General features: G+C 38.9%; 1 protein-coding gene across 1 annotated transcript; it reads left to right on the top strand.

The window, feature by feature from the left end:
* On the top strand, positions 1 to 26127 carry selenof (selenoprotein F). Its single transcript, XM_042056235.1, has 6 exons — positions 1 to 30; positions 4690 to 4793; positions 20830 to 20997; positions 25169 to 25232; positions 25439 to 25488; positions 25599 to 26127. Exons 1-6 carry the CDS (start codon positions 15 to 17, stop codon positions 25728 to 25730), a joined length of 534 nt encoding a protein of 177 aa, XP_041912169.1. The 5' UTR covers positions 1 to 14; the 3' UTR covers positions 25731 to 26127.

Genomic DNA, 26127 nt, shown 5'->3' with positions numbered 1-26127 from the left:
CATGCCTCGAGAACATGCGTGTGCTCTTCTGTTATCATTGCAATTGGAACCGAATTGGGACTACTTAAACCTACCGATATTTCGTAATATAAAACACGTTTGCTAGTGTTGGCAGATCTAACAAAGCCACATGTTGCATCCCAAAAACCTGGATTTTTACGCGTCAATTCATGCCACAAACGAAAGCCTGCCTCTGAAAAACATTATTAGAAACCACCAGCAGGTCCACTAGGCAAACCAACAAGCACACCACCACATCTAACAGTAAGGATGTACAGTGTGAAATATGTTGCACATGCTACCAAACAAGTTGTTTTATCAGTATTCCACTGAATATGCTACCAAAAAAAGTTTTATCGATATCAACATCAGCTACCTTTTCATGTGACCTGTTAGAATGTTTCAACAAATGGGTACAGTTGGTAAGAAATTGTTAGATTTGATTAAGACCTGCAAAGTACACATTACTTAGAAGGCCTGTTAGACCACAATCTGGGGGGCTACTCTTGGCACGGACCTTGGCCTTGATAGATAGATAGATAGATAGATAGATAGATAGATAGATAGATAGATACTTTATTGATCCCCAGGGGAAATTCAAGATGGAGGTGGTGTTGGGGGGTTCAGGAGCTGGTACGAAGCACACCACAGAAGGTCCACCAACACAAGCATGCCTCTGTCATCACTCAAGTGGACACCGTCCCTACACCATAGTTCTGTTTCATGAAGAGGGAGTTGCTCATTGATTGACCTATACCTCACTCCAAGGCGTGGCCACTCTCCGATCCTTTTCTACAGACTGCCTTCAGTACATTTCCTCTATATTATAGGAGAGTTATGTTCATTTTTGTTGCAAAAGATGCATATTTAGTTTATTATTGCGCTTCTCAACTGTAGGGGGACCCCAAGAGCAAATCTTGTTTAATCAACTTTACTTCGTGATATTGCCATCAGTTGTTCTGTTTTCAATCTGGTAACAACCCAGATCTAAAATATATGATTTGTAAAGGTCTTGACTTGCATTAGGGTGGTGCCTTTAGACCTACTTTGTTTGTTTAAAAGGTTGAGGTTAGAGTCAATAATTATATCATTTAAACATTGAAGGCTTTTATCTGTACACATTTTGAGCTATCTGCATTAACATACACGCCATTATCGTATCACTTCCACGTGTATGTCAACACCAAGTATATGGCGCCATTTGGGGTTAGGGTTATGGTTAGGTTCATGATATCAGTCTAGAAAAACACATTCTGAGTGGAAAGGCCTGTATCACTTGTATAAAACCTTGCAATTATCCTAAGCATTGTCCTCCTTTAATTTCCCTTTAAGTTTACGCAACACAATAATTTCGTCTGGGTGTAGGAGATTACATTACATTACCATTACATTTACCAGCTATTGTTAGATGTGGTTTATTTGTCTTCCTCTTTGAGCTACAAGAGAAATAATGCTGTTTAAAACTAAAAACACAGTATGGATTTAGTTTTCTTAGCTCAGCAACTTGAATGTCACTATACCATACCATTGATTGTGATGCGGTTGGCACATGATAATGCCCGTAGGCCGCCCGGGCGATTCAATCATTTCACCCCCATGTTAAGGGGGCACAAGACTTAGTTTTCTTAGCTCAACAACTTGAATGTCACTATACCATACCATTGCTTATGACGCGGTTGGCACATGATGATGCCCGTAGGCCGCCCGGGCGATTCAGTCGACTTAAATTGTACATTTTCAGAAAGCTGATGATGTGGGGATGTCATTTCACCCCCATGTTAAGGGGGCACAAGACTTAGTTTTCTTAGCTCAACAACTTGAATGTTACTATACCATACCATTGATTGTGATGCGGTTGGCACATGATGATGCCCGTAGGCCGCCCGGGCGATTCAATCCGCATAAATTGTACATTTTCTGAAAGCTGATGATGTGAGGATGCCATTTCACCCCCATGTTGAGGGGGCACAAGACTTAGTTTTCTTAGCTCAACAACTTGAATGTCACTATACCATACCATTGCTTACGACGCGGTTGGCACATGATGATGCCCGTACGCCGCCCGGGCGATTCAGTCGACTTAAATTGTACATTTTCAGAGAACTGATGATGTGGGGATGTCATTTCACCCCCATGTTAAGGGGGCACAAGACTTAGTTTTCTTAGCTCAACAACTTGAATGTCACTATACCATACCATTGTTTACGACGCGGTTGGCACATGATGATGCCCGTACGCCGCCTGGGCGATTCAGTCGACATAAATTGTACATTTTCTGAAAGCTGATGATGTGAGGATGCCATTTCACCCCCATGTTGAGGGGGCACAAGACTTAGTTTTCTTAGCTCAACAACTTGAATGTCACTATACCATACCATTGATTGTGATGCGGTTGGCACATGATGATGCCCGTAGGCCGCCCGGGCGATTCAGTCGACATAAATTGTACATTTTCAGAAAGCTGATGATGTGAGGATGCCATTTCACCCCCATGTTGAGGGGGCACAAGACTTAGTTTTCTTAGCTCAACAACTTGAATGTCACTATACCATACCATTGCTTACGACGCGGTTGGCACATGATGATGCCCGTACGCCGCCCGGGCGATTCAGTCGACTTAAATTGTACATTTTCAGAGAACTGATGATGTGGGGATGTCATTTCACCCCCATGTTAAGGGGGCACAAGACTTAGTTTTCTTAGCTCAACAACTTGAATGTCACTATACCATACCATTGTTTACGACGCGGTTGGCACATGATGATGCCCGTACGCCGCCCGGGCGATTCAGTCGACATAAATTGTACATTTTCTGAAAGCTGATGATGTGAGGATGCCATTTCACCCCCATGTTGAGGGGGCACAAGACTTAGTTGTCTTAGCTCAACAACTTGAATGTCACTATACCATTCCATTGCTTGTGATGCGGTTGGCACATGATGATGCCCGTACCCCGCCCGGGCGATTCAGTAGACATAAATTGTATATTTTCTGAAAGCTGATGATGTGAGGATGTCATTTCACCCCCATGTTGAGGGGGCACAAGACTTAGTTTTCTCAGCTCAACAACTTGAATGTTACTATACCATACCATTGATTGTGATGCGGTTGGCACATGATGATGCCCGTAGGCCGCCCGGGCGATTCAATCCGCATAAATTGTACATTTTCTGAAAGCTGATGATGTGAGGATGCCATTTCACCCCCATGTTGAGGGGGCACAAGACTTAGTTTTCTTAGCTCAACAACTTGAATGTCACTATACCATACCATTGATTGTGATGCGGTTGGCACATGATGATGCCCGTAGGCCGCCCGGGCGATTCAGTCGACATAAATTGTACATTTTCAGAAAGCTGATGATGTGAGGATGTCATTTCACCCCCATGTTGAGGGGGCACAAGACTTAGTTTTCTCAGCTCAACAACTTGAATGTCACTATACCATACCATTGATTGTGATGCGGTTGGCACATGATGATGCCCGTAGGCCGCCCGGGCGATTCAGTCGACATAAATTGTACATTTTCTGAAAGCTGATGATGTGAGGATGCCATTTCACCCCCATGTTGAGGGGGTACAAGACTTAGTTGTCTTAGCTCAACAACTTGAATGTCACTATACCATTCCATTGCTTGTGATGCGGTTGGCACATGATGATGCCCGTACCCCGCCCGGGCGATTCAGTAGACATAAATTGTATATTTTCTGAAAGCTGATGATGTGAGGATGTCATTTCACCCCCATGTTGAGGGGGCACAAGACTTAGTTTTCTCAGCTCAACAACTTGAATGTTACTATACCATACCATTGATTGTGATGCGGTTGGCACATGATGATGCCCGTAGGCCGCCCGGGCGATTCAGTCGACATAAATTGTACATTTTCTGAAAGCTGATGATGTGAGGATGCCATTTCACCCCCATGTTGAGGGGGCACAAGACTTAGTTTTCTTAGCTCAACAACTTGAATGTCACTATACCATACCATTGATTGTGATGCGGTTGGCACATGATGATGCCCGTACGCCGCCCGGGCGATTCAGTCGACATAAATTGTACATTTTCAGAAAGCTGATGATGTGAGGATGCCATTTCACCCCCATGTTGAGGGGGCACAAGACTTAGTTTTCTTAGCTCAACAACTTGAATGTCACTATACCATACCATTGTTTATGATGCGGTTGGCACATGATGATGCCCGTAGGCTGCCCGGGCGATTCAATCCGCATAAATTGTACATTTTCTGAAAGCTGATGATGTGAGGATGCCATTTCACCCCCATGTTGAGGGGGCACAAGACTTAGTTTTCTTAGCTCAACAACTTGACAACAATGTCTAATTAATTAACAACCTAATAAACAATAAATAATACTATACAAATCATAACACATAAGAAGCTTCATAAACTAAACGTATTTTTGAACATTTAACCAGTTTTTTCCTAATAAATTATTTATTTCACATTTATAATATTTATAATTATTTATTTCATATTCACATGTTATAGGGTTAGTCAAATCAAAAGTTTGTTTCATTATTCTGAACGATCTCCATTAAACCCAATGTGGTTAGCGGGACTTTTATTTTGAAAAAATGGCTAACTCTTAGCCGCCTTTGCTAGCAATAGATACATCCGGCACGAACATTCTATTTTCGCTAGGTTCACGCTGCTATTTTATTTTCGCTAGGTTCACGCTGCTCCAGGCAGGAAGCTGGCAGGAAGTTTGTGTCTCAGTCTAAAAAGATGGCGGGCGAGGTGTATTTAGCGTCGTTTGTGTCTTTGTTGCAAATGGTGAGTCATCGCAACTTTTACCACGTTCCTTTTATTGGTCATGAAGCTAAAACACACTGTGAAGTAACGTCAAACGTTAACCTAGATAAACTAACGTTAGTTGACCGAAGTCACTTTTACCAAGGTAAAACGAAGTAGCCTACCATTTCGCTTATGGCAACGTTATAGCTCGTCCAGACAACACGACTTTACTAGTCAGACAATGTCGAAAATTGCACCGTTCAGATTTGGTTGTGATCGGGAGTCTTATGTGTCGAAACTGCAACAGTGGTGTGCATGTTACACGATCTTTCACTCGGAGAAATCCCCGACGAATCTGTTTCCAAGTCAGATTTCCTGGTCTAAATGTAGCGTTTTGCAAGCGTTAGTAATGTCTACCAACAATGGAATCGTACGGTCTTGTAGTTTTAGGATAATCAGGAAGGATATTGTTTGGAAAGGTAATTTATTCTCACTAGATTAAAAAAGTAGTCTACGATTTCTGAAAGACATTCCATATAGGCTCATTCGACTTTTGCAACGCTGGCAGATATGACTTGACATGATGCATGCTAGGTTGAATACTGGTTGGAAATCTTCGACTTCCTCCTGCGGGACAGGAAGTTAACATGATGTCGTTATGTCACCTGACCGTAAAGGGATATTCCACCATTTGGGGAAATTCACTCATTTTACACCTCCCCTTGAGTTAAACTGTCGAGTTTTACCTTTCCCCAGTTCATCCAGCCGTTCTCAGAGTCTGACAGTAACACTTTTAGCTCCAGCTCATTGAATCAGATTAGACTGTTAGTTCATAGCAGAGAAGCTAACGGTCTAATCTGATTCAATGATCTGGAGCTAAAAGTATTGTTTGGATAAGAAGCTCAGTCCAGCCAGCACGATAACTCATGAGCAAAACCAATGGGAAAGCTATGTAGCGTACAAGACCATTGTATGTTAAGGTAAAGCATTACATAGTGTTTTTTCTCTAGATTTTTGCAGTGGCGGCAAAACCCTTGGCTTACTTCGTTTATGACAGAAATTAAGTTTTGTGCCAACATATAGAAACACAACCCACAACACTGCCTTTATTTGGTGCAAATCTCCTTTACTTTCTTTTGTTAGGCTATAGTCCGCGATACAAAATGTTTTTGGCCAAGTTTTGCTTTAATCCAATTTACCTTCGTTACTACCAGTTGTTGCCTTTTTCCTGCGTCGAATCGCACATGTCACTAACGTCTATAAAAACAATATATTTATGGATAAAACTAGACAGGTAGCCTACCTGGGATTAGCATTGCTGTTTATTGTTAAACTGCAATTTTCTGCAGCCAGCGGAGGGCATTTAGCCTACTATACGTCCAGACAATATTGTGCGTCTCCCCTAATTCTGAAGCAGCCACTAAATGAAGAGGAAACACTGAGAAGAAAGTTAATGTTTTAAATGGGCTACATCAATAGAATGTATAATATAGCTGCAAGCAGCAATGCGGGGGCCTAGCAGTGCGCTATAGCAGGAATGGCGTTGCCATGGCATGAGCAAGCACTCACAGCAAGAGGCCAAATAGATACTTTATTGATCCCCAGGGGAAATTCAAGACCAAAAATTACACCAATGTCCTTGTGCATTCTCACAATCAGCTACCATGTCCCTCTACCAAGTTTGGACTTCATACACCAAAGTGTTGCTGAGATGTGAGCTCACTTTCTTTATTACAGCACCCCTAGAGGCCAAATGAGACCACTTTCCTTGCATGTCCTCACAATCATCTAATATGTCCATGTATCAAGTTTGGACCTCATACAATGAAGCGTTGCTGAGATATGAGCCAGCTTCCTGTATTACAGCGCCCCCTATAGAGGCCAAATGATGCCAATTTCCTATTGTGTCCTCACAATCAGGTACCAAGTCCCTGTACGAAATTTGGACTTCATACATCAAAGCGCTGCTAAGATAGGAGCTCACTTCCTGTATTGCAGCGCCCCCTATAGAGGCCAAATGATTCCAATTTCCTAGTGTGTCATCATAATCAGGTAACAGGTCCTTATAACAAGTTTGGACTTTGTACACCAAAGCGTTGCTGAGATACAAGCTCACTTCCTGTATTACAGCGCCCCCCTATAGAGGCCACATGATGCCAATTTCCTAGTGCGTCCTCACAATCAGATACCAAGTCCCTGTACCAAGTTTGGACTTCATACATTAAAGCATATCCGAGATGTTAGCCCACTTCCTGTTTGGTGGCTTCATCGCCATATTTGATTGGCTGTCACGGGCAAACAAAAATGAAATTAAAAAATCTGACAAGTATCGTTTGTGCGGCTCGGTCTGAAGATCATCTCCGACAAGTTCTGTGAAAATCGGATAAAATTTGTTACCGCTGAAACTTTTCGTAGAGTTTGGACTAAATCCAATATGGCGGAGGTCCAATATGGCGGAAAGTGATAGGATAGGGGTCGATGAACTCTGTATGGTCCAAGGATTCAGACACTACCTCAATTGTGAAAATCAGACAAAAGAGTCAAGGATCACGCGCATGAACGCATGTCCAGCATTGAACTGGTGGTGGCGCTAGAGTGTTCATGTATGCATAAAAATTGCTGTGAGTGATTGGGACAGTGTCCTGACTAATGGTATCGAGTTTTGTTATGTTAACTCAAAGCGTCACAGAGATGTTAGTCCACTTCCTGTTTGGCGGGTTCATCACCATATTTGATTGGCTGTCACAGGCAAACAAAAATGAAAGTGAAAAATCTGACAAGTATCGTTTGTGCGGCTCGGGCAGAAGATCATCTCCGCCAAGTTCCGTGAAAATCGGATGAAATTTGTGAACGCTGAAACTTTTCGTAGAGTTTGGACTAAATCCAATATGGCGGAAGTCCAATATGGCGGAAAGTGACGTAATAGGAGTCATTGAACTCAGGTCAGGTGAAAATCGGATGCACCGTTCAATGGTCACATGCGTGAATGCAACCCAGTTTTGACCCATTGGTGGTGCTAGAGTGTTGGGCATAGAGTTCTGTAAATTGGTGAGAGTGATCATGGGACGGTCCTGAATCAGTGCGCCGAATTTCATAACTTTCGACCCAGCGGTTCAATTTTCGACCAAATTTTGACCCGTTGGTGGCGCTAGACGGCTGGGTTTAGAGATCCGTAAATTAGCCGGAGTGGTCAGTGAAGTATCCCGAAACTTTCAGCCAAATTTCAGCACTTTTTAGCCAGGCGTTCTATGGGCTGCCATAGACTCCAATGGCGGAAGTATAATAATAGGAAAAGCTAGTAACTCAATGGGTGCCTTCGCAGCTTCGCTGCTAGGCCCCCAAATATGTGAAGTGAAACTGGATGGGCCATAATAACCTCTGACTAGTTTTAGGCTACTTATTGTTGAATTGCAATGTGAGCAGCAGCCAGCAGGGGAGGATACGTCGGCAAGATTATTTAAAAAGCAACTGCAACTACATTATGCGTCTCCTGATTCTGATACCGTGGCGTGTGTGCTTCATCTCACTGTGTGTTCACTGTGTGCTCTGTGTGTTCACTAATTCACGGATGGGATAAATGCAGAGACCAAATTCCTTACATACGCAAGAGAAACCTGATTTACATTACATTTTTACATTAAATGTGATGCCTTACGATAATAAATTACTGCTATGTAGGCTAATGTACCTGTCTTACAACCTTTTGGCGTGTGGCAGTGTAATTTTTTGTCAGAACAAACATATTGGTCAAGAGAAAATCAACATTAAATTAATATTTGCCAGGGGTACAAATAATTGTGTTCCTAACTGTAACTATGGTTAGCTGCTTGCCTTGTGACACATTTAGCTAGGAGACAGCGCGGGAGACAGCTTGTAGTTTAATATTTTCGGTGGCAGCAGAGGCGCAGCACAAAGTCCACACAGAGACAACATACAGTGGGCAGTGCCTCGACTTGGCCAGCTTCACTCGCGGTCCGTGCGCGGGATCACGCGACTTTAATTTGTATTTTTCCAGTGATGCTGCAACAAACAACCGGTAGATGTCTCAAGTGAGCAGGGTGTCTTGTAAAAAGAAATGGAGCCTGGAAAACCCTACACAGACTTCACTACAGACTTTAGCAGACTGGTTTAGAAATAACTTAATAGCCAGAAATATGCCTGCCCTGCCCTAATAAAGAAATATTTGGTTAACTGCGAGTGAATCCCGTTTGCAGCCGTACAAGAAACGCAGGACAAATAAAACATTCTGGTTTTCTCCGAGTGCAACAATGATAGACAGACATCATTTGGACAAAATATAGAGCATGTTGCTCAGCGAAATGCCTTCCTGTTACGTCCTGTTATCACAGAGTTACAGGCGATAAACGATTTTTGATGGTCACAAGTTTACTTCATTAGCGGTTTATTTTTTTGATTATTAAAGAGTGTTTTTCATTTAAAGGTTTGACTTCGTGCTTATGCAGTAGAGCATTTAGTGCTCGCCCCAATCCCAGACGTTCACATTGCATGTTTGTTTGTAATGGATGCAACCGCGAGATGGGCTACGCGTTTGGCGGCAATGAGTTGTTAACAGACATGAACCAAGACATATAGCCCAGCAGCAAGGGCTGTTCGTTATTTATTGAAGGGGCCACCGGAGGAATTTTGAGTGCTTCAGTCAAAAGTTGCATGACCCTCTCTTGCCTGCTAGAAATTGTTCAATTACCCTCCCCTGCCAATTGCCAATCCCAGCCACTGGTTCAACAGACTCCTGATCTTCTGCAAGAAATTCCTGTTTATCTGATTCGTCTTGCTCTGCCATTAATTCCTCCCAATCCTGTACCTCTTCCAGGAAATCTTCAAATGGTTCTATCCTAGGTTTATACCATTCAACTTTGTCTATTTGCTTTTCCTGTTCAGGTAATACATTTTGCACAGCATCATGGGTGTTCTTAAATTCTTCACAAACTGATTGGAAAATGAGAAAATGTTGTTTCACAGCATCAATATCCTGTTCTTGCATTGTCCTTTTAATGTCATTCATTTTGCGTGTACATTTTGCTAATTTGCCTTTTCTGACCTTCTTCAGTTCCTTAATATGCTCATCCATTTCAGCAGAATGAGTATCATCCATAGTGGCCATTAACATTTTTAGGCTTGAAGGACACGTTCAATAGGCCTTTAAATGCAGCGTGGTTCACGCAATTCAAACAAACAATCAAAAGTTCCACTAATGAAACCCAAAACCGTATGCTATCAAATCAATTATTTCTAAATCAATGAACACTTATGTTTCATTCACGCTGGCATTCGTGAGCTTCAAAGTTTATATTTTAAAGTACAGCCAATCAGTACAGCGTGTATCAATGTAAGTGTAAACGAAAAGCTTCAATGTTGTTTTGTAAGTTGTTACTGTAGTTCGTGTGTTCGTGTTCGTGGTCAAAAAACTATATCGCTCCCAACTGTGTCTAGCGCTTCTTCTCTAATGCGTTCACCTGCCAGGCCTCACTTCCTGTCTCCATATATAGGAGTTCCTGGTGGTGTCATGAAGCAAAGTAAAAGTGCCAACAGGTGGAGGTAAATTTCAATAAAATAAACTTAAGCTTAAATTGGCCCTAACAATAATTGCTGTTGAGAAGTATTTTTCATGCAAGCATCACGCAACCATGCAAAAGCATACAATGCAGCTATTGTAATTATATTTTACATTAGTAAAGCAGTCCTCATGTGCATGTTTTCGCATACTTTTGTGAACAATGTTAGCACTTTAAACATTAACTGCTTTGAAGTGCATAACAATAATAACTGTGATAATAATGATAATCATAATGATAATTAAAGCAACAATGGGGAAATTCTGTCCCCTCAATGCTAATGTAAACCCTGGTTGGATAAGGATTCAAAATTGGATATGAAGATGAAATCTGATGCATAGTTTAAGTGTTAAAACTGATACAAATAATTACTGTCTGTGGTTCTATATGGACTGTAGCAATACTTTTTTTTTAAAATAATAAATAAATAGCTCGCAGCAACATATGGAAAAAAGAACTCTGAACTTAGTTCAACATTTTGAATTATGAACTATGAACTGATCTAGTTCATTTTAAAATTTGTGAACTAGTTCATGTAGAAAGTGAACTTTCCCAACACTGCCTATAGTGTAGGCTAATGTACTGTAGAAGTAATCTTTTTTTTCTTTAGCTAGGTGGTCCGTACGTTTATTTTTTATTGGTTTTATTGGTTTTTCGTCTAAAAAAAGTTTGAGAAACACTGTCATAGACCCAAGTATCAATGTTTTACTCTGCCACGCTAGATGGCGATATGCGCCCTAACGCAACACATTCCCCAAACGTTCATCTTAGCTAACTTGCTAGCGAACTTTGCATATTAGCTTACTTTCTAGCAAAAGCATCATCAGTGTTAAATAAGAATTAAATAATTGACATTACTTGCTGAACATTTTATTAAGGACATTCTGGGAGATGCTAATTTGTGTATGAGAGAAGCTTCAACTTAATTAGAGAGAGAGCGATAAAATGAAATCCCATATGAAACCCCAAATGAAATCCCTCCGCTGTAGACTGAGACGTTTCTGTTTTTGTAGGTAAATTTGTGAAATGTCTCCTTTTAGGGGTGTACACGCAGGGGTGGGTAGAGTACTGAAAATCTATACTCAAGTAAAAGTGCAATTACTCCCTTCAAAAACTACTAAGTAGTAAAAGTAAATATTCCCAACTGAAATCTACTCGAGTAAAAGTAAAAAAGTACTTTGATAATAAATTACTCAAGCAACAAGTTACTTTTTTTGTACATTTTTATGTTTTTGATGGCCCTTTAAAGGAATACAAAGTGTCCTTTATGCCTGTTTGCTTTTCTCCCCCTCTGTGGGCTAATCATATAGGCAAACATATTTTAAAATCATATTTTAATATACTTTAAAATTATTTGACATCCTACAAAAGTATCTTGTCATATCCAGAATAAGCATTAAGTGGCTATGGATTGAAAAGCAGTCACTTCCAATACATTGCAGCTAATTCTTCTGCTTTGAATTGCTAGAAGTCTGGTTATAACTTCACCATTACAGACAATGTAACATAAAAACAATGGCTATATTATGGGTAGACCTATATTTAGGCTACATAGCCTAGGCATATCCACTCGGGCAGAGCGACAGAGCAGGCTATCTGTTTTCTCAGCCGACCTCAGACATAGGCTAGAGGCTATAAACGAACTTGTATGCTCGATTTCCAGTGCATTTGCTTTGCTTGTAAATGAAGTTGTAGGCCTACTATCCTTGTCCAATGTGATTGTTGAACGATGCTGGCTAGGAATTAATATAGGTGAAAGTTTCTGTGTCATGTCATACCTCTTGTCTCGTTGCTACTCTGGCAGTCTCACCAGAATCCGTGTGTTGTTTATTTTTATAGGAAAAAACACTGAAATCAAAAATGCCGCTGCCCAGCAACAAAACGGGCATGGGGCTCAACGTCATCACACATTCATAACATTTAAAGGGTCCTACTCAGTCATACTTACATGAACTACTAAGGACAGTAAATTACATGCATAACATATTAGTTTATCACTGCATTAAGAACCATGTGAAGAACAAAGTGCTGCATTTATAATGAACGGTGTGTAGAACCACACTTAATAACAAAGGTGAACTAGAAAATGTAATTCCAGGGAATTACCATTGCATGTAAATGCAAAAAGCTGCTGTTTATAACATATTACTTACAGTATAATTATTCAGATTACATAAGACTTACAGTATTCCTGAAAACCACTTACTTGGTTATATGTTAGCTTAGAGTATATGACAGTCAGTAAAAATAAATTGTTAATTCAATATTGATCAACATTCTTTGTTTTAATACAGCAGAATGATACTCAGAATACACTAATGAACACTAACCACTAAAACCAAAGTAAGCTTGAAGTCAAAAAATCACAGTTGTTGAAACCAATTTTAAAGTTACCCAATAATGATTAGGGAGAAACCAGATGTCTACTGAATTTGCATTCTTACAGAACTTGATAATGCCAATCATATTATCCTGAGACAGATCTATTTATCAGTGGTAATTCTGAACTGGCAGCAAGAGCTAGAGGTCTCAGTTAATTGTAATACTGTAGGTCACATTTGATGGTGATATAGACTGAAGAATAAGATTCAGCCCATCAGATCAGTTTTAGACAGAACTTAGGTTAGAATCTTAATTTTCACACAGCACAGCTCAGGTCTAAAAACAGAGGTCTAACAGCACAGCTAAGTTTCACAGATGTCACAGCACAGGTATGATTCAAATGTTTGCATGCTTTGTATAGTTGTCGGCATAGTCCTCCTGTAACAATATAATACTCAGAATGTCTCAGTGTAGATATCAGATCTACGTCTCGGTGTAGTTCAAAGGTATGAGCAGATATGTTGATATGGTCACATGTTTTTGGGAATGAATGTAAGTGTTAATGTCAGCGAAGTATGGTTGGCAGGATGCGCACAGACAGGCACACACTATATGTAATACACGGTCATCACCACACTGGTCTGGTCTGGAACCTAAAAGACAAAAGCAAACAAGTTAGAGTTATACCAAAAACAAGGAATGTGTACAATTGTTCAATACAACTTAGATATTTAAGTGAGGTTGTTGCACCATAAATCTGTAATGGTAGTTAAACATACTAGCCTATAGTATTTCATTGCAAACAATGCAACATTTTGTGTTTCATTCATTTCAGTTTAAGGATAGTTGATAGCCAAAGAGTTTAAAGTAAACAGCTTTGTAGGATAAGGGTGTGTTGTCGCTGTTGATAATCATAAACTGAGTCTTAAGGATGGACTATTCTGATATTAAGTATCTTAATAACCAACTACACGCTTGCGAGGTCTGTCATCCACATTTTTCTACAGATACGATGTAGGTCTACTCTAGGATGTAGGCCTACTACAACTGGGAAGCTTGATTCTTGTGCCAGGCTACCCTTTAATGTATAGGCCAGAATAATGCAGAAATGAGTAACGTTAGCCTAGGCCAAGTAAACATACTTTGTAGCCTATGTTGACAACACAAACGTTATACCTCAACTAGTGTGTTTTAACAATACTTTTGTCATATCAAACAGTATGGCTTTCATCAGGTCCCTTTCCCCAGGTGTATTTAATTAAGAGCCAGATAGTATCCGTACAATATTATCCGTACTTTAGAAGCTGTCTGGTAAACGTTAACATTAGTTAAAACACTGCTGGTTAGTGAGCAAATGTAACGTTAACGTCAGTGCTTAGCTGGGAGCAACGTTAGGTTTGATGTTGTTAGCTAACGTTATCGAAACCTACAGCTAACCGGTCACTTTATAGTTGACGACATATTAACGTTGATTAGGTGGGTTTTCTTGCATAATAAATATCAACGGATAGGGTAAGTGTTATCGTTAACTATTCTCCTAACGTTAGAACTACCATAGTGCTAAGGTTATAACGTTAGTTTGGCTATTTGTGACCTATCATTTCATACATAGCCCATAGTAGGCCTATAGACTGCTACGTAGCCTACTGTAACATAATGTTTGACGACATAAAGGAATCAAATTCCAAAAGTCGGACCACTTACCTTGTCTGTAATTAGAGAAATGTGCCTCTGAAGAAGAGTTTTACGAGCAAGTAAAGTATCACGGCAGGCGAAGACGTTCAAAACGTTCAGAAGACTCACAGCTCCAGCAAAGATTCTATAGTTAACTTTATCAACCGTCTCTGGCTCCAGTGCATCGCTCCAGTGGTAGAAAGATTGCAGCGGCGGTTGATTGCTTTCAGCTGGAGGTCACGTCATAATGCTAGAAGTTGCCGCCACTGCGGTCATTGTTAACTCTATGGGAATGTATTGCTCTTTTATCGTAAATATCTCAAAAAGTATAAAGTTCACAAATGTAAAATTGACATTGTACAATTGTCCATTACAAGACCTTTGTAGGAGTGTTTGAATGACGTCAAACGGTTCAGTGGTTTTAGTGTCATTAAACGTTGAATTTGGTCGGAAGAAGAATAATAAGAACTAGACTAGAGAATGTAATTCCAGGTAATTACGAGTGCATGAAAATGAAGCTAGGACAGACATAGCATAGCTTAATAAAAAGTTGATAGTTTAGACCTAGACAGTTTAAAAGTTGAATGTAGATAGTTTAACAGTTGTTAATAGACAGATAGTTTAATAGACAGATAGTTTAATGAATGTTGAAAGTTTAAAAGTTATATGTAGATAGTTTAATGGTTGTTGACATACTGATAGTTTAATGCGTGTTGGTAGACAAAAAGTTTAAAGGCTCTATATAGGTAGATCGTTGATGATAACTGACAGTTGGAATGACTCTAATGTTTGCTAGCAGTTATGCTAACAAAGCTAATTATTTTGACCAAGTTACTTAGTTAACTTAGCTCATGTTTTCTAGCAGTTTTGAAAAAAATGCTAACTATGCTAACCATGTGACTTAGCTAACTTAGCTAGTCATTTTTAGCAGTTTTACTAAAAATGCTAACTATGTTAACCATATTAACATGCTAACTATGCTAACCATGTGACTCAGCTAACTTCGCTAATCATTTTTAGCAGTTTTGCTAAAATGTTAACAATGTTAATAATGCTAACTAGCTAGTGAGGACTTTTATTTTGAAAATGTTAAATTATTTGCTAGATGGATGAGGTTTAATATAGTTGGAATGACTGAACAGTTAAATAGGTGGATAGTTTAAAAGGTTAAATTATTTACTAGGTAGATGAGGTTTAATGTAGTTGGAATGACTTGAGCAGTTAAATAGGTGGATGGTTTAAAAGGTTAAATTATTTGCTAGGTAGATGAGGTTTAATATAGTTGGAATGACTGAACAGTTAAATAGGTGGATAGTTTAAAAGGTTAAACTATTTTGCTAGATAGATGAGGTTTAATATAGTTGGAATGACTGAACAGTTTCTCAGGCTTATAGCATAGAATGAGACTGTATGCTTAAAGCCTGAGAAACTGACAGTTGATGCAGGTGGCCTGGCCACCTGGCACAATATTCTAATTGCTATGATGTCATAAAGCCTGAGAAACTCAGTTGATCCAGGTGGCCTGGCCAGAGCCATATATGGTGATCCAGGTGGCCTGAACACCTGGCATAGGATTCTAATTGCTATTGTGATGTCATAATCTAATGTTAAGTCAATGGGGAAATTTTAGTAGTTTTTAATTAATAGTTTAAAAAGTATAAAAGTTACAAAGTTGAAAAATACATAGCTGAAGTCACATAAGTAAGACCTACGCAACGCAGTTTGAATAAAGTTTCTACGTTAAACAGTTGAAGCTGTATTAAACGCACAAAAAGCGTTAGAAGAAGAATAACTAGAAAAGCATTTCCTGAAGGAAATACAGTGCATGAAAATGCAAAAATATGATGTAAAATATCATACAGAGTAAAAACAAACTATATTGGTTGCTAAGTAGATGAGGTTTAATATAGTTGGAATGACTGAACAGTTAAATAGGTGGATAGTTTAAATGGTTAAATTATTTAGGTAGATAGTTGACGATAACTGACATTTGGAATGGCTCTAATGTTTGCTAGCAGTTATGCTAACTATGTTAACAAAGATAATAATGCTAACCAAATTACTATGCTAACTAGCATGCTAACACACTAGCATGCTAACTATGCTAACCACGTTACTTAACTAACTTAGCTAATCATTTTTAGCAGTTTTGCTAAAAATGCTAACTAACATGTTAGCATGCTAACTATGTTAACCATGTGACTTAGCTAACTTAGCTAATCATTTTAAGCAGTTTTGCTAAAAATGCTAACTAGCATGCTAACTATGCTAACCATGTGACTTAGCTAACTTAGCTAATCATTTTAAGCAGTTTTGTTAAAAATGCTAACTAGCATGCTAACATGCTAGCATGCTAACTATGCTAACCACGTTACTTAGCTAACTTAGCTAACTAGCTACAGTGGGTAGGAGTCATAGTTGATGACAAGTAACAGTTACAATGGCTGAACAGTTAAAAAGTTCAGTAGTTTAAAGGGTTAAATTGTTTAACAGTAAAATATTATAGTGAGGACTTTTATTTTGAAACAGTTTTTGGCAGAGGAAGCAGTTGAACAGGATGTGTAGTCTTAATAGGGCCAGTTTGTATGCTTAAAGCCTGAGACTGGCAGTTGGTCCAGGTGGCCCGAACACCTGCCATAGGATTCTAATTGCTTAACGGCCGTATTGTGATGTCATAATCATAATGTTAAGTCAATGGGGAAATTTTGATTAGTTTTTAATTAATAGTTTAAAAAGTATAAAAGTTACAAAGCTGAAAAATACATAGCACCCATGTCCCAAGTAAGACCTACGTAACATAGTTTGAATGAAGTTTCTACGTTAAACGGTTGAAGCTGCATTAAATGCGTTAGCGGAAGAATAAGAATAAGAACTAGAAAAGCATTTCCTGAAGGAAATACAGTGCATGAAAATGCAAAAATATAACGTAAAAAAATCATACAGAGTAAAAACAAACTATATTGGTTGCTAAGTAGATGAGGTTTAATATAGTTGGAATGACTGAACAGTTAAATAGGTGGATAGTTTAAATGGTTAAATTATTTAGGTAGATAGTTGACGATAACTGACAGTTGGAATGGCTCTAATGTTTGCTAGTAGTTATGCTAACTATGTTAACAAAGATAATAATATTAACAAAGTTACTATGCTAACTAGCATGCTAACACGCTAGCATATTAACTATGCTAACCACGTTACTTAGCTAATCATTTTTAGCAGTTTTGCTAAAAATGCTAACTAGCATGCTAGCATGCTAACTATGTTAACCATGTTACTTAGCTAACTTAGCTAATCATTTTTAGTAGTTATGCTAAAAATGCTAACTAGCATGCTAATATGTTAGCATGCTAACTATGCTAACCACGTTACTTAGCTAACTTAGCTAATCGTTTTTAGCAGTTATGCTAAAAATGCTAACTAGCATGCTAATATGTTAGCATGCTAACTATGCTAACCACATTACTTAGCTAACTTAGCTAATCATTTTGGCAGTTTTGCTAAAAATGCTAACTAGCATGCTAGCATGCTAACTATGCTAACCATGTTACTTAGCTAACTTAGCTAACTAGCTACAGTGGGTAGGAGTCATAGTTGATGACAAGTAACAGTTACAATGGCTGAACAGTTAAAAAGTTCAGTAGTTTAAAGGGTTAAATTGTTTAACAGTGAAATATTGTAGTGAGGACTTTTATTTTGAAACAGTTTTTGGCAGAGGAAGCAGTTGAACAGGATGTGTAGTCTTAATAGGGCCAGTTTGTATGCTTAAAGCCTGAGACTGGCAGTTGGTCCAGGTGGCCCGAACACCTGCCATAGGATTCTAATTGCTTAACGGCCGTATTGTGATGTCATAATCATAATGTTAAGTCAATGGGGAAATTTTGATTAGTTTTTAATTAATAGTTTAAAAAGTATAAAAGTTACAAAGCTGAAAAATACATAGCACCCATGTCCTAAGTAAGACCTACGTAACATAGTTTGAATGAAGTTTCTACGTTAAACGGTTGAAGCTGCATTAAGTGCGTTAGAAGAAGAAGAATAAGAATAAGAAGAAGCCTAGGAAGAACAGTACAGTGCATTTTCATGCACTGTAATAAGAAGCCTAGGAAGAACAGTACAGTGCATTTTCATGCACTGTAATAAGAAGAATTCGGATAACAGTAGAGTGCATTTTCATGCACTCTAAAAACAGATAATAAGAAGAACAGTGATAATAGTCCATTGCATTTACATGCAATGCAATTATGTATGTCACATAGTATTACATAGTATTACTTTTATAATCGCAGGGGAAATGTAGCAATGCATTCTGAAGCACTGTTTCTTTTCTCCCGTGCCGCTGTGCACCGGGAGAGAGGTTGTACTCGTAACAAAGGCAATTGAAAATGTAGCGGAGTAAAGAGTAGATTATACTCGCTCAAAAATGTACTTCAGTAAGAGTTGAAGTACCGTTTTGAAAAAGGAATATGGGAAGTTGCCGTTCCTCGAAAAAAATACTTTTTTACTCATGTGCGTTACTTGTAACACGTTACTACCCACCCCTAGGTACACGATGTACCTTGGTTTTGAAGTTGCGGTAAATTTTCGGTTCAGTAAGTAATAGTAACCCCACAAATTACTGAAAATAAGTTAATGAGTTTACTAAAGATTAGGCCATCCTTAAAAATATTTTTGTTTGCAGTAACAGCCAAAAAAAAATAAAAATGGGTCGGTAGGTAGGTCAATATTTTTTTTTTTCAAGATTCAAAGTAAAAAAAAAAGTACAATTTTGGTCATGATTACGTAGGAATGAATTTACACAAATGTGCATATCGTGACGTAACTGACTGGGTCTTCAACCCGTGCCTTCAGGCGCACCATTGCAAACCTCATTCTGATGCAGGTTATATAGACCAGCCTTTCTCAAACTTCTTTGACCTGAGGCCCGGTCATGGCAGACTTTTGGGTCATAAGGCTCATCTACATGTACCCAGAAAGAAGGCTACAACAGCTCTTGGCCACGTTATATTGAAATTTGACTATACAATACTCAATGCTATACAGTGTATTTTACAGTCTCTGCTCTGTTTCTAAGGAAGTTCCAAAAAACAACGTCGTTCTATTAAGTTTCGTTAAATAAATAAATAGCCTTCCAACAGGTTGAAGCGGAGCTTTGATACCAACGTTATCGATTAGTTTCAGTTTCTCTCGCGCAGACGCGCATTGAATGAATGCTCATACCACCACTTAATTGTAGGGCTCCATGTTTAATGACATCGATAGCAGAAACGTTTGTTTTCTTTTTTCGTCGATCCGCGGTTTCTTGATAAACTGCGCAGCAAATTATCAGATGAAGCACCGGGCCTAATTTCACTCCACGACTCCGCGGACCAGCAGTCTCCATGTTGCGGACCCATATTTTGAGAAATGCTGAATAGACCACAACCAATTTCAATACTCCGACATGGTCACCGTTAGACTAGGGGGAGAAGGGATGAGAAAAGATCTGGCCACAGTTCTTCCAGAACTTCGTGCCAAGTAAAAGCGTTATCAGTTTGTGTGAATGAAACGAAGCGTAGGCCATAGTGTGACATGCGTAAAACCAATGGTGTAGAGATGACGCCACAGGTTTTTTTTTAAGTGAGCCACGTTTGCATGTAGGCAATTTATATTCACAATACTTGGGCCTACTAAAAGAAATATTATTTTATTGCATTTGTATTGGTTGTTTAGAGTAAAAAAAACAATCGGTCGGTATTAACGCAAGTTTACAACCGGCAAGTCGGTCGGACTAAAAGGGGAAAAAAATAAATATTTGGGTCGGTTCTAAATTGACAGGGTCGGTCGGGTTATGAAACGAAAATATTTTTAAGGATGGCCTTACGGTGTGCTTATCAGCTAAAGTGAACACACGCATTATGTTGCGGTCATACATACACAGTGTAATTACCTGCAAAAATAACTTTTAAAAGTAATAACATGGATAACAAGTAATAATAACATAAAAGATGTTTTTACCTTAGTTGATCCAGCAGTTTCTCCTTCAGACGACGTGAAGATGAATGATGCATAGTGCTTCCTGCTGTTTCTCCTCTAGTGGAAGGAGACGCCAACTCTTGATTTTTCCTTCACATAGTAAAAGAAATTTGCTTAAAAAACCCTTAACCAATCAGATAGATAGATAGATAGATAGATAGATAGATAGATAGATACTTTATTGATCCCCAGGGGAAATTCAAGTCGCCAAGACACCAAGTCGTCAATCATATCGCCAGAAAGCCTATGATGTGAGGAAGTTTTCATTAATAAAATCGGTTGGGGTATGGCGGAGTTATTAGACTGAACGTCACCGGTACTGGGGTACCGAAATTAGAATGGGCCGTCTGCAAAGGGTTAATACCGTAGGCATAATTTAAAAGCTTATGATATTTCCATGAAAAGACACCTTGTTTTTTAAATATATGCTCATGCGACTAGTTGTGATGTGAAGTTACATGGTAAGCTTTAATGTGTATAATTTTCATTTTTAGCTCTCGACCTTTGGAGCAGAGTTGTCCTCCGAGGCATGCCGGGACATGGGCTTCTCCAGTAACCTCCTCTGCAGCTCCTGTGACCTGTTGGGCCAGTTCAACCTGAATCAACTTAATCCAGTGTGTAGGCAGTGCTGTCAGGAAGAGGTGCAACTTGAGTCCATTAAGGTAACATTATAGGCTTTCAAAGTAGCTGTTGTGGTCTTGGTATTCAGTTTTGTAGTAAGCAATCAGTCTCTAAATCATTTATTTATTATTAATTTATACATAAAATATTTTTAATTGATGACAGACAGTGCTATTATATTGAAAAAGTCAATAAAATTTAGATTTTTTTTTTACATGAATTTACAAAAAAGCTCTTTAATGTCAGAGTGAAAACATTTCTACAAGGTAATGTTGATTTAATTGACTGAATAAAAAGATCAACCCCTTCAAGTTTGTATTTAGTCTGTGTGGATAGGTCTCAGTTAGGCTTGCACATCTTAATACTGCTATTTTGTGGGGCAGTCTTGGCCTACTGGTGAGCGCTTCGCACTTGAGCAAGGCACCCTTGAGCAAGGCACCTAACCCCTCACTGCTCCTCGAGCACCGCTGTAGCAGGCAGCTCACTGCCCTCACGGGATCAAAAGAGTATACTTATTTATATATACTTATACTTTTACTCCATTCTTTCTTTGCAAAACTGCATGGACAGGTTGCACAGGAATTTGGCCTGAACATCTCCTTTCAAGTCCAGCCACCAATCGTCTATTGGAATGAGATCTTGTGCGATCAAAAACATTTACTTTGTTGTCTTTGAACCGTTTCGGTGTAGTTTTTGCTAGGGCTGTGTAACGGCAAGAATCTGGCGATACGATACGTATACATGGGTTACGATTTAAAAAGTAATTAATTAATCTCATATTTTGAAATTAATCAATCACAATAAAACTATATATATTTCCCCCCTAAAGACTAAAGCTTCTTAACTCATTGAATGCCAAGCTGTTTTCGGAAGCTTTGTCCTAGAGTGCCAGCAATCTAGACCAATGTTGATGATTTTTGTACAGCCACAGCATATTCTGTGTTATAGCTATGAACAATGGCTCGTTTAAAAGGTAAGACTTTAAGCTCTCAGTGGGTGCAAACCGTGTATTTCTACACGCCTCTGTTCCTGAGAAATCCCAAGCTAAACAGTGGCTAGTTTTCATCAAAATCGCTGTTTTTTTTCTAGAAATGGAGATATAACGTCTTTCATGAAATATGTGTTGCCTGTAAACTTTCCTGGAAGTGATCAGCGAGACCTGGCGAGACTGCCACCTAGTGATAGACCCACGAAAATGGCCTGGTTTTGAGATGACGTGCATGCGTCACTGATTCGACCCAAAGCGGCAACCGAGTTATGATAAAATGTCCAGATAAAATGTCCAGATTGTGCGTTTTCATGAGTTTTCGATCGTCATATATTTCATTTCCAGTCATCACAGAGTTCCCAAAATCACATATAAGGTGTGTTAGAGTGTCTAGTTTCGTAATTTAAAAAAAAAAAAAGCTAAAAACGTAATATTACGTTTTTGGCACTCAACGCATGGCACTCAATGAGTTAAAGGGCATATTAAATACAAAATAAATAACCAAATTAATGAGTAACCACAAAGGGTGTATATTTGTGACAACTGTTTAATAGCATCATAAACAACACACATAACTAGGCTATGTAGTTTCAGAGAAAACGTGGGCGAGTAGAGCCATTTGTGTTTGCGCCAAGAACTGTATTAACTGTGTGAACGGACACAGACGCAGGACTATATTCGGGTTATATGGGTTATGATTATTATTTCAACCTGATGATGAATGATGATTGAAATAAGCAACTACATAGCCCTAATCAGAAGCAGTAGCCTAAGGTCAGAGTCCCCTTTGTTTTGGTCCACTTTCTGGTCCCCTTTTAGTGGACTGAGTTCAGATCTTTTAAAAGGGACTATATGTGAAAACACCCTAAATGTCAAGACTGTGCAAGATGGAACACGGGACGAGACCTTACCTTACGAGACCCCCCCCCCCCCCCCCAATCATGTCACATTACCCCATGCATTAAACCACATGTCACTGCTTTATCATAGTTCATGTTGACAATGGAGAAAACGCTTAGCCTACTTGGTTTCTGACAGAAATTAAGTTTTGTGCCAACGTGTTGTAGAAACACAACCACCAGCCTTTATTTGGTGCACATATCCTTTACCAGGGTGTCCACAGGGTTTTAAAGTATTAAAAGGTAGTAAATCAACATAGCCAGAATTAAGGCCATTAACTAAGGGATAATGTATAGAACGACGGTCATTATTGGGAAAATAAGTCCCGACAGGGCGAACCGGACCCTGACGCGCAGCGGTGGGGTCTTGTTCCGCCCTGAAGGGACTTATTTTCCCATTAATTACATGGCTACTTGCCATAACGAAATCATAAACTCCCCACGATATGACTTAAGCCTACATAGCCTAGCCTATTTGTTACCGTTCATCGTGGCATTTGCTGAGAAACATTAGTTTGCAACAAAACACGCTGAACTTGAATCAAACGTTCTTTAGAACACAGCTGATCAACCGTCTGCTTTCACTTTTGAATGAAGTTCCAGTCCTTGCGTAGTGATATGAAAGACCTGAATTAGAAGCACAAACTCCGTTGCCATTGACAGCGGTCATTATTTTTTTCAAAGGTCCTTTCCTCAACAATAATGACCGCTAGAACTTTGGGAAATCCCATTCAAGTCAATGGAGCATTCTACTTGCCTTGTGAAGAGCTGTGTAATAAAAGGTATTAAAATGTAGTAATCACAATTCTCAACACAGTATGTCAATACATAATTGTCATAACATATAATGTATTCTTATAAAGTGATTTCTTTATTTGTACCCAAAACCCAATGCATTATCTGATTATTTACTGTCTAAAATGCTAAAACCAAAACACTTACTGTGGGCCGTATTACATCTTATCTGTTTGGTAACCATGGTTACTGTTTAGAAAGTCATTACAGAACAGTCAGTGATCTCCTAACTTCAGATAGGAAAGGTGTAGGCCTCTTACAGAAATATCTTAAGTAACGAAAAGCCTAAATAAACTTTCCTAACTTTAGGATGACCCATAACATATGATGCCAGTCATCGCGATAGAACTCTGCTATCTCAATGTGTCGCAATGGATGTAGGCCTACTGCTAAACAGGTTTAATACAAAGCGGGCAAAGATGGCGCCACCCATGTTTGCGCGCGGAATAAGGTGAAGAGGAAAAATAGCAAGTACCCGGATCTCCTTATATAGGCAAAGATGATGATGATGATGATGATATGCTTTATTTGTATAGCACCTTTCATACAGATAATGCAGCTCAAAGTACTTTACATCTAGAACAATGACTGCTTTTTTGTAGGGGAACTTCAGAGGTCTATACGAATAGGATCGAAACCGATTGAATAGGATCAGACGGGTATGAACTGAAATTCAAAATCAATGAATTTCATACACCCAATCAATATAATTAAAATAACGATGAAAATCACTGTGGTATTGGGGTTTTACATTTTTTTTGAGAAAGTGTGTATTGAATTTCACTTCAGGATTTCTGTATATACCCTGTTTACTTTACTTTACTTTCTTTTGTTATAGTCTGCGATTCACATTAACTAGGCTATCACCACAATTGCATACAAAATGTTTTTGCCCAAGTTGTGTGTCGTCCCCACATTTGCAAAATTGCTTTAATCCCATTTACCTTCGTTACTACCAGTTGTTGGTTTTTACCTGCATTGAATTACTTGCATCGAGTGCGCATGTAACATGTAATGTAACAGCAAAGTGTCCACGGTGAGACATCCACTCCCAAACTTCATTTTTGCTGTTGTTGCGAGCTACAATTTGTGCAGTGTATTAGCAGTAACCTTATAAGAGCAGAATAAATCTGGATATTCAGTATGAATAGTAGACTGCTATGTACAGACCTAGTTGGTTGGTTGGTTGTCTGTCTCTGGGGTGTAGAGCTAGAGTTCAGTAGGGTGACTTTTGACTGTCCTCACTGTGCGTTTCATACATTTGATGAGCAATGATGCTGTTGACATTTTGTTCATTGTCATTTAGCCACAAGTGATTAACTTAGGGATGATCGAGGAGATATTTAAAAGTTAGTCATATCTAAGAGATAAACACCCTAGGAAAATATGGCCCTATACTGGAGTTTCCCTTTAATTTATGAGCAAATTAGTAGTCAGTACCAGTTTTAGTTTTTCTTGGTATAACCTCTTGAGAACTAGTATTAGGGGGAAAGTTTTAAATAGGAGTTTGTTTCTCCTTTTCCTTAACAGCACTACCCTGGTGCAATTTTGGAAGTCTGTGGATGACGACTGGGAAGGTTCCCTCAAGTCCAAGGTTGGTCTCATCATGTAGTTTTACAGTCTTATTTCTTTTCATTTATTACATTAATGTTGTTTTCTTCTGTAACACTTTCATTTGTTTTGAGAGGAATGCTTTGTCTGGTTTACACTCACGGTCAGCTCTGCATCATGCAACATGCTCATAAGTAAATGCATCCATTTTATGAGACTGTTTAACTTAATTTTACAAAATTACTGCAGCATTTGTCAGAGGTGACAAGCCAAAGACGTTCAAGGGTCTACAAATAAAGGTAACAGTAAGAAGACCTACATAAACACACACACACACGTTTTTCCTCATTACTTTCTATATATCATCACATGAAATAATTTAAGAGATGGTGTTTCATATTTTCCCTAGTATGTCAGAGGCTCAGACCCTGTGCTCAAGCTGCTGGACAACAGTGGGAACATCGTTGAAGAGCTCAGCATCCTCAAGTGGAACACCGATAGTGTAGAGGAATTCCTGAGTGAAAAGTTGGACCGTATATAAAAGCCCAGTTTTTCCTTTTGATAAAATGTAAAGTCATGCAAGATGTGATCCCCCCCCCATTTTGATTAGTAAGTTTTTAGTTGAAATTTCAGTCATTCAAAAGTACTTTATAATCCTCTTCCCCAAGAGATATAATCATTCAAGAATGTACAAACCCTGATACTGCTTTTTGTGTAGTGTGGTGCTCTATGAACATGTGCCTATGCAGAGGTGTGCATTAATGAAGGCCACTCAGGAAACCATAGTTGGGTTGATTGGTCTGAAGTCGACAGTGTACCTCTCAGGGCATCTACTAATAGGGAAACCACTCCGACTATTGTCTTTGCGTCTGCATTTATTTCTTTATGTTAGTATGTTTGCAACAGGCACTCAAATCAATAAAATTCTCTAAAATTCA

Source organism: Alosa sapidissima, chromosome 12, assembly GCF_018492685.1.
Source record: "Alosa sapidissima isolate fAloSap1 chromosome 12, fAloSap1.pri, whole genome shotgun sequence".
In the NCBI taxonomy this organism is placed as follows: Eukaryota; Metazoa; Chordata; class Actinopteri; order Clupeiformes; family Clupeidae; genus Alosa; species Alosa sapidissima.
Note: the sequence above shows the minus strand (reverse complement) of the source record. Positions and strands in the feature narration are given on the sequence as shown.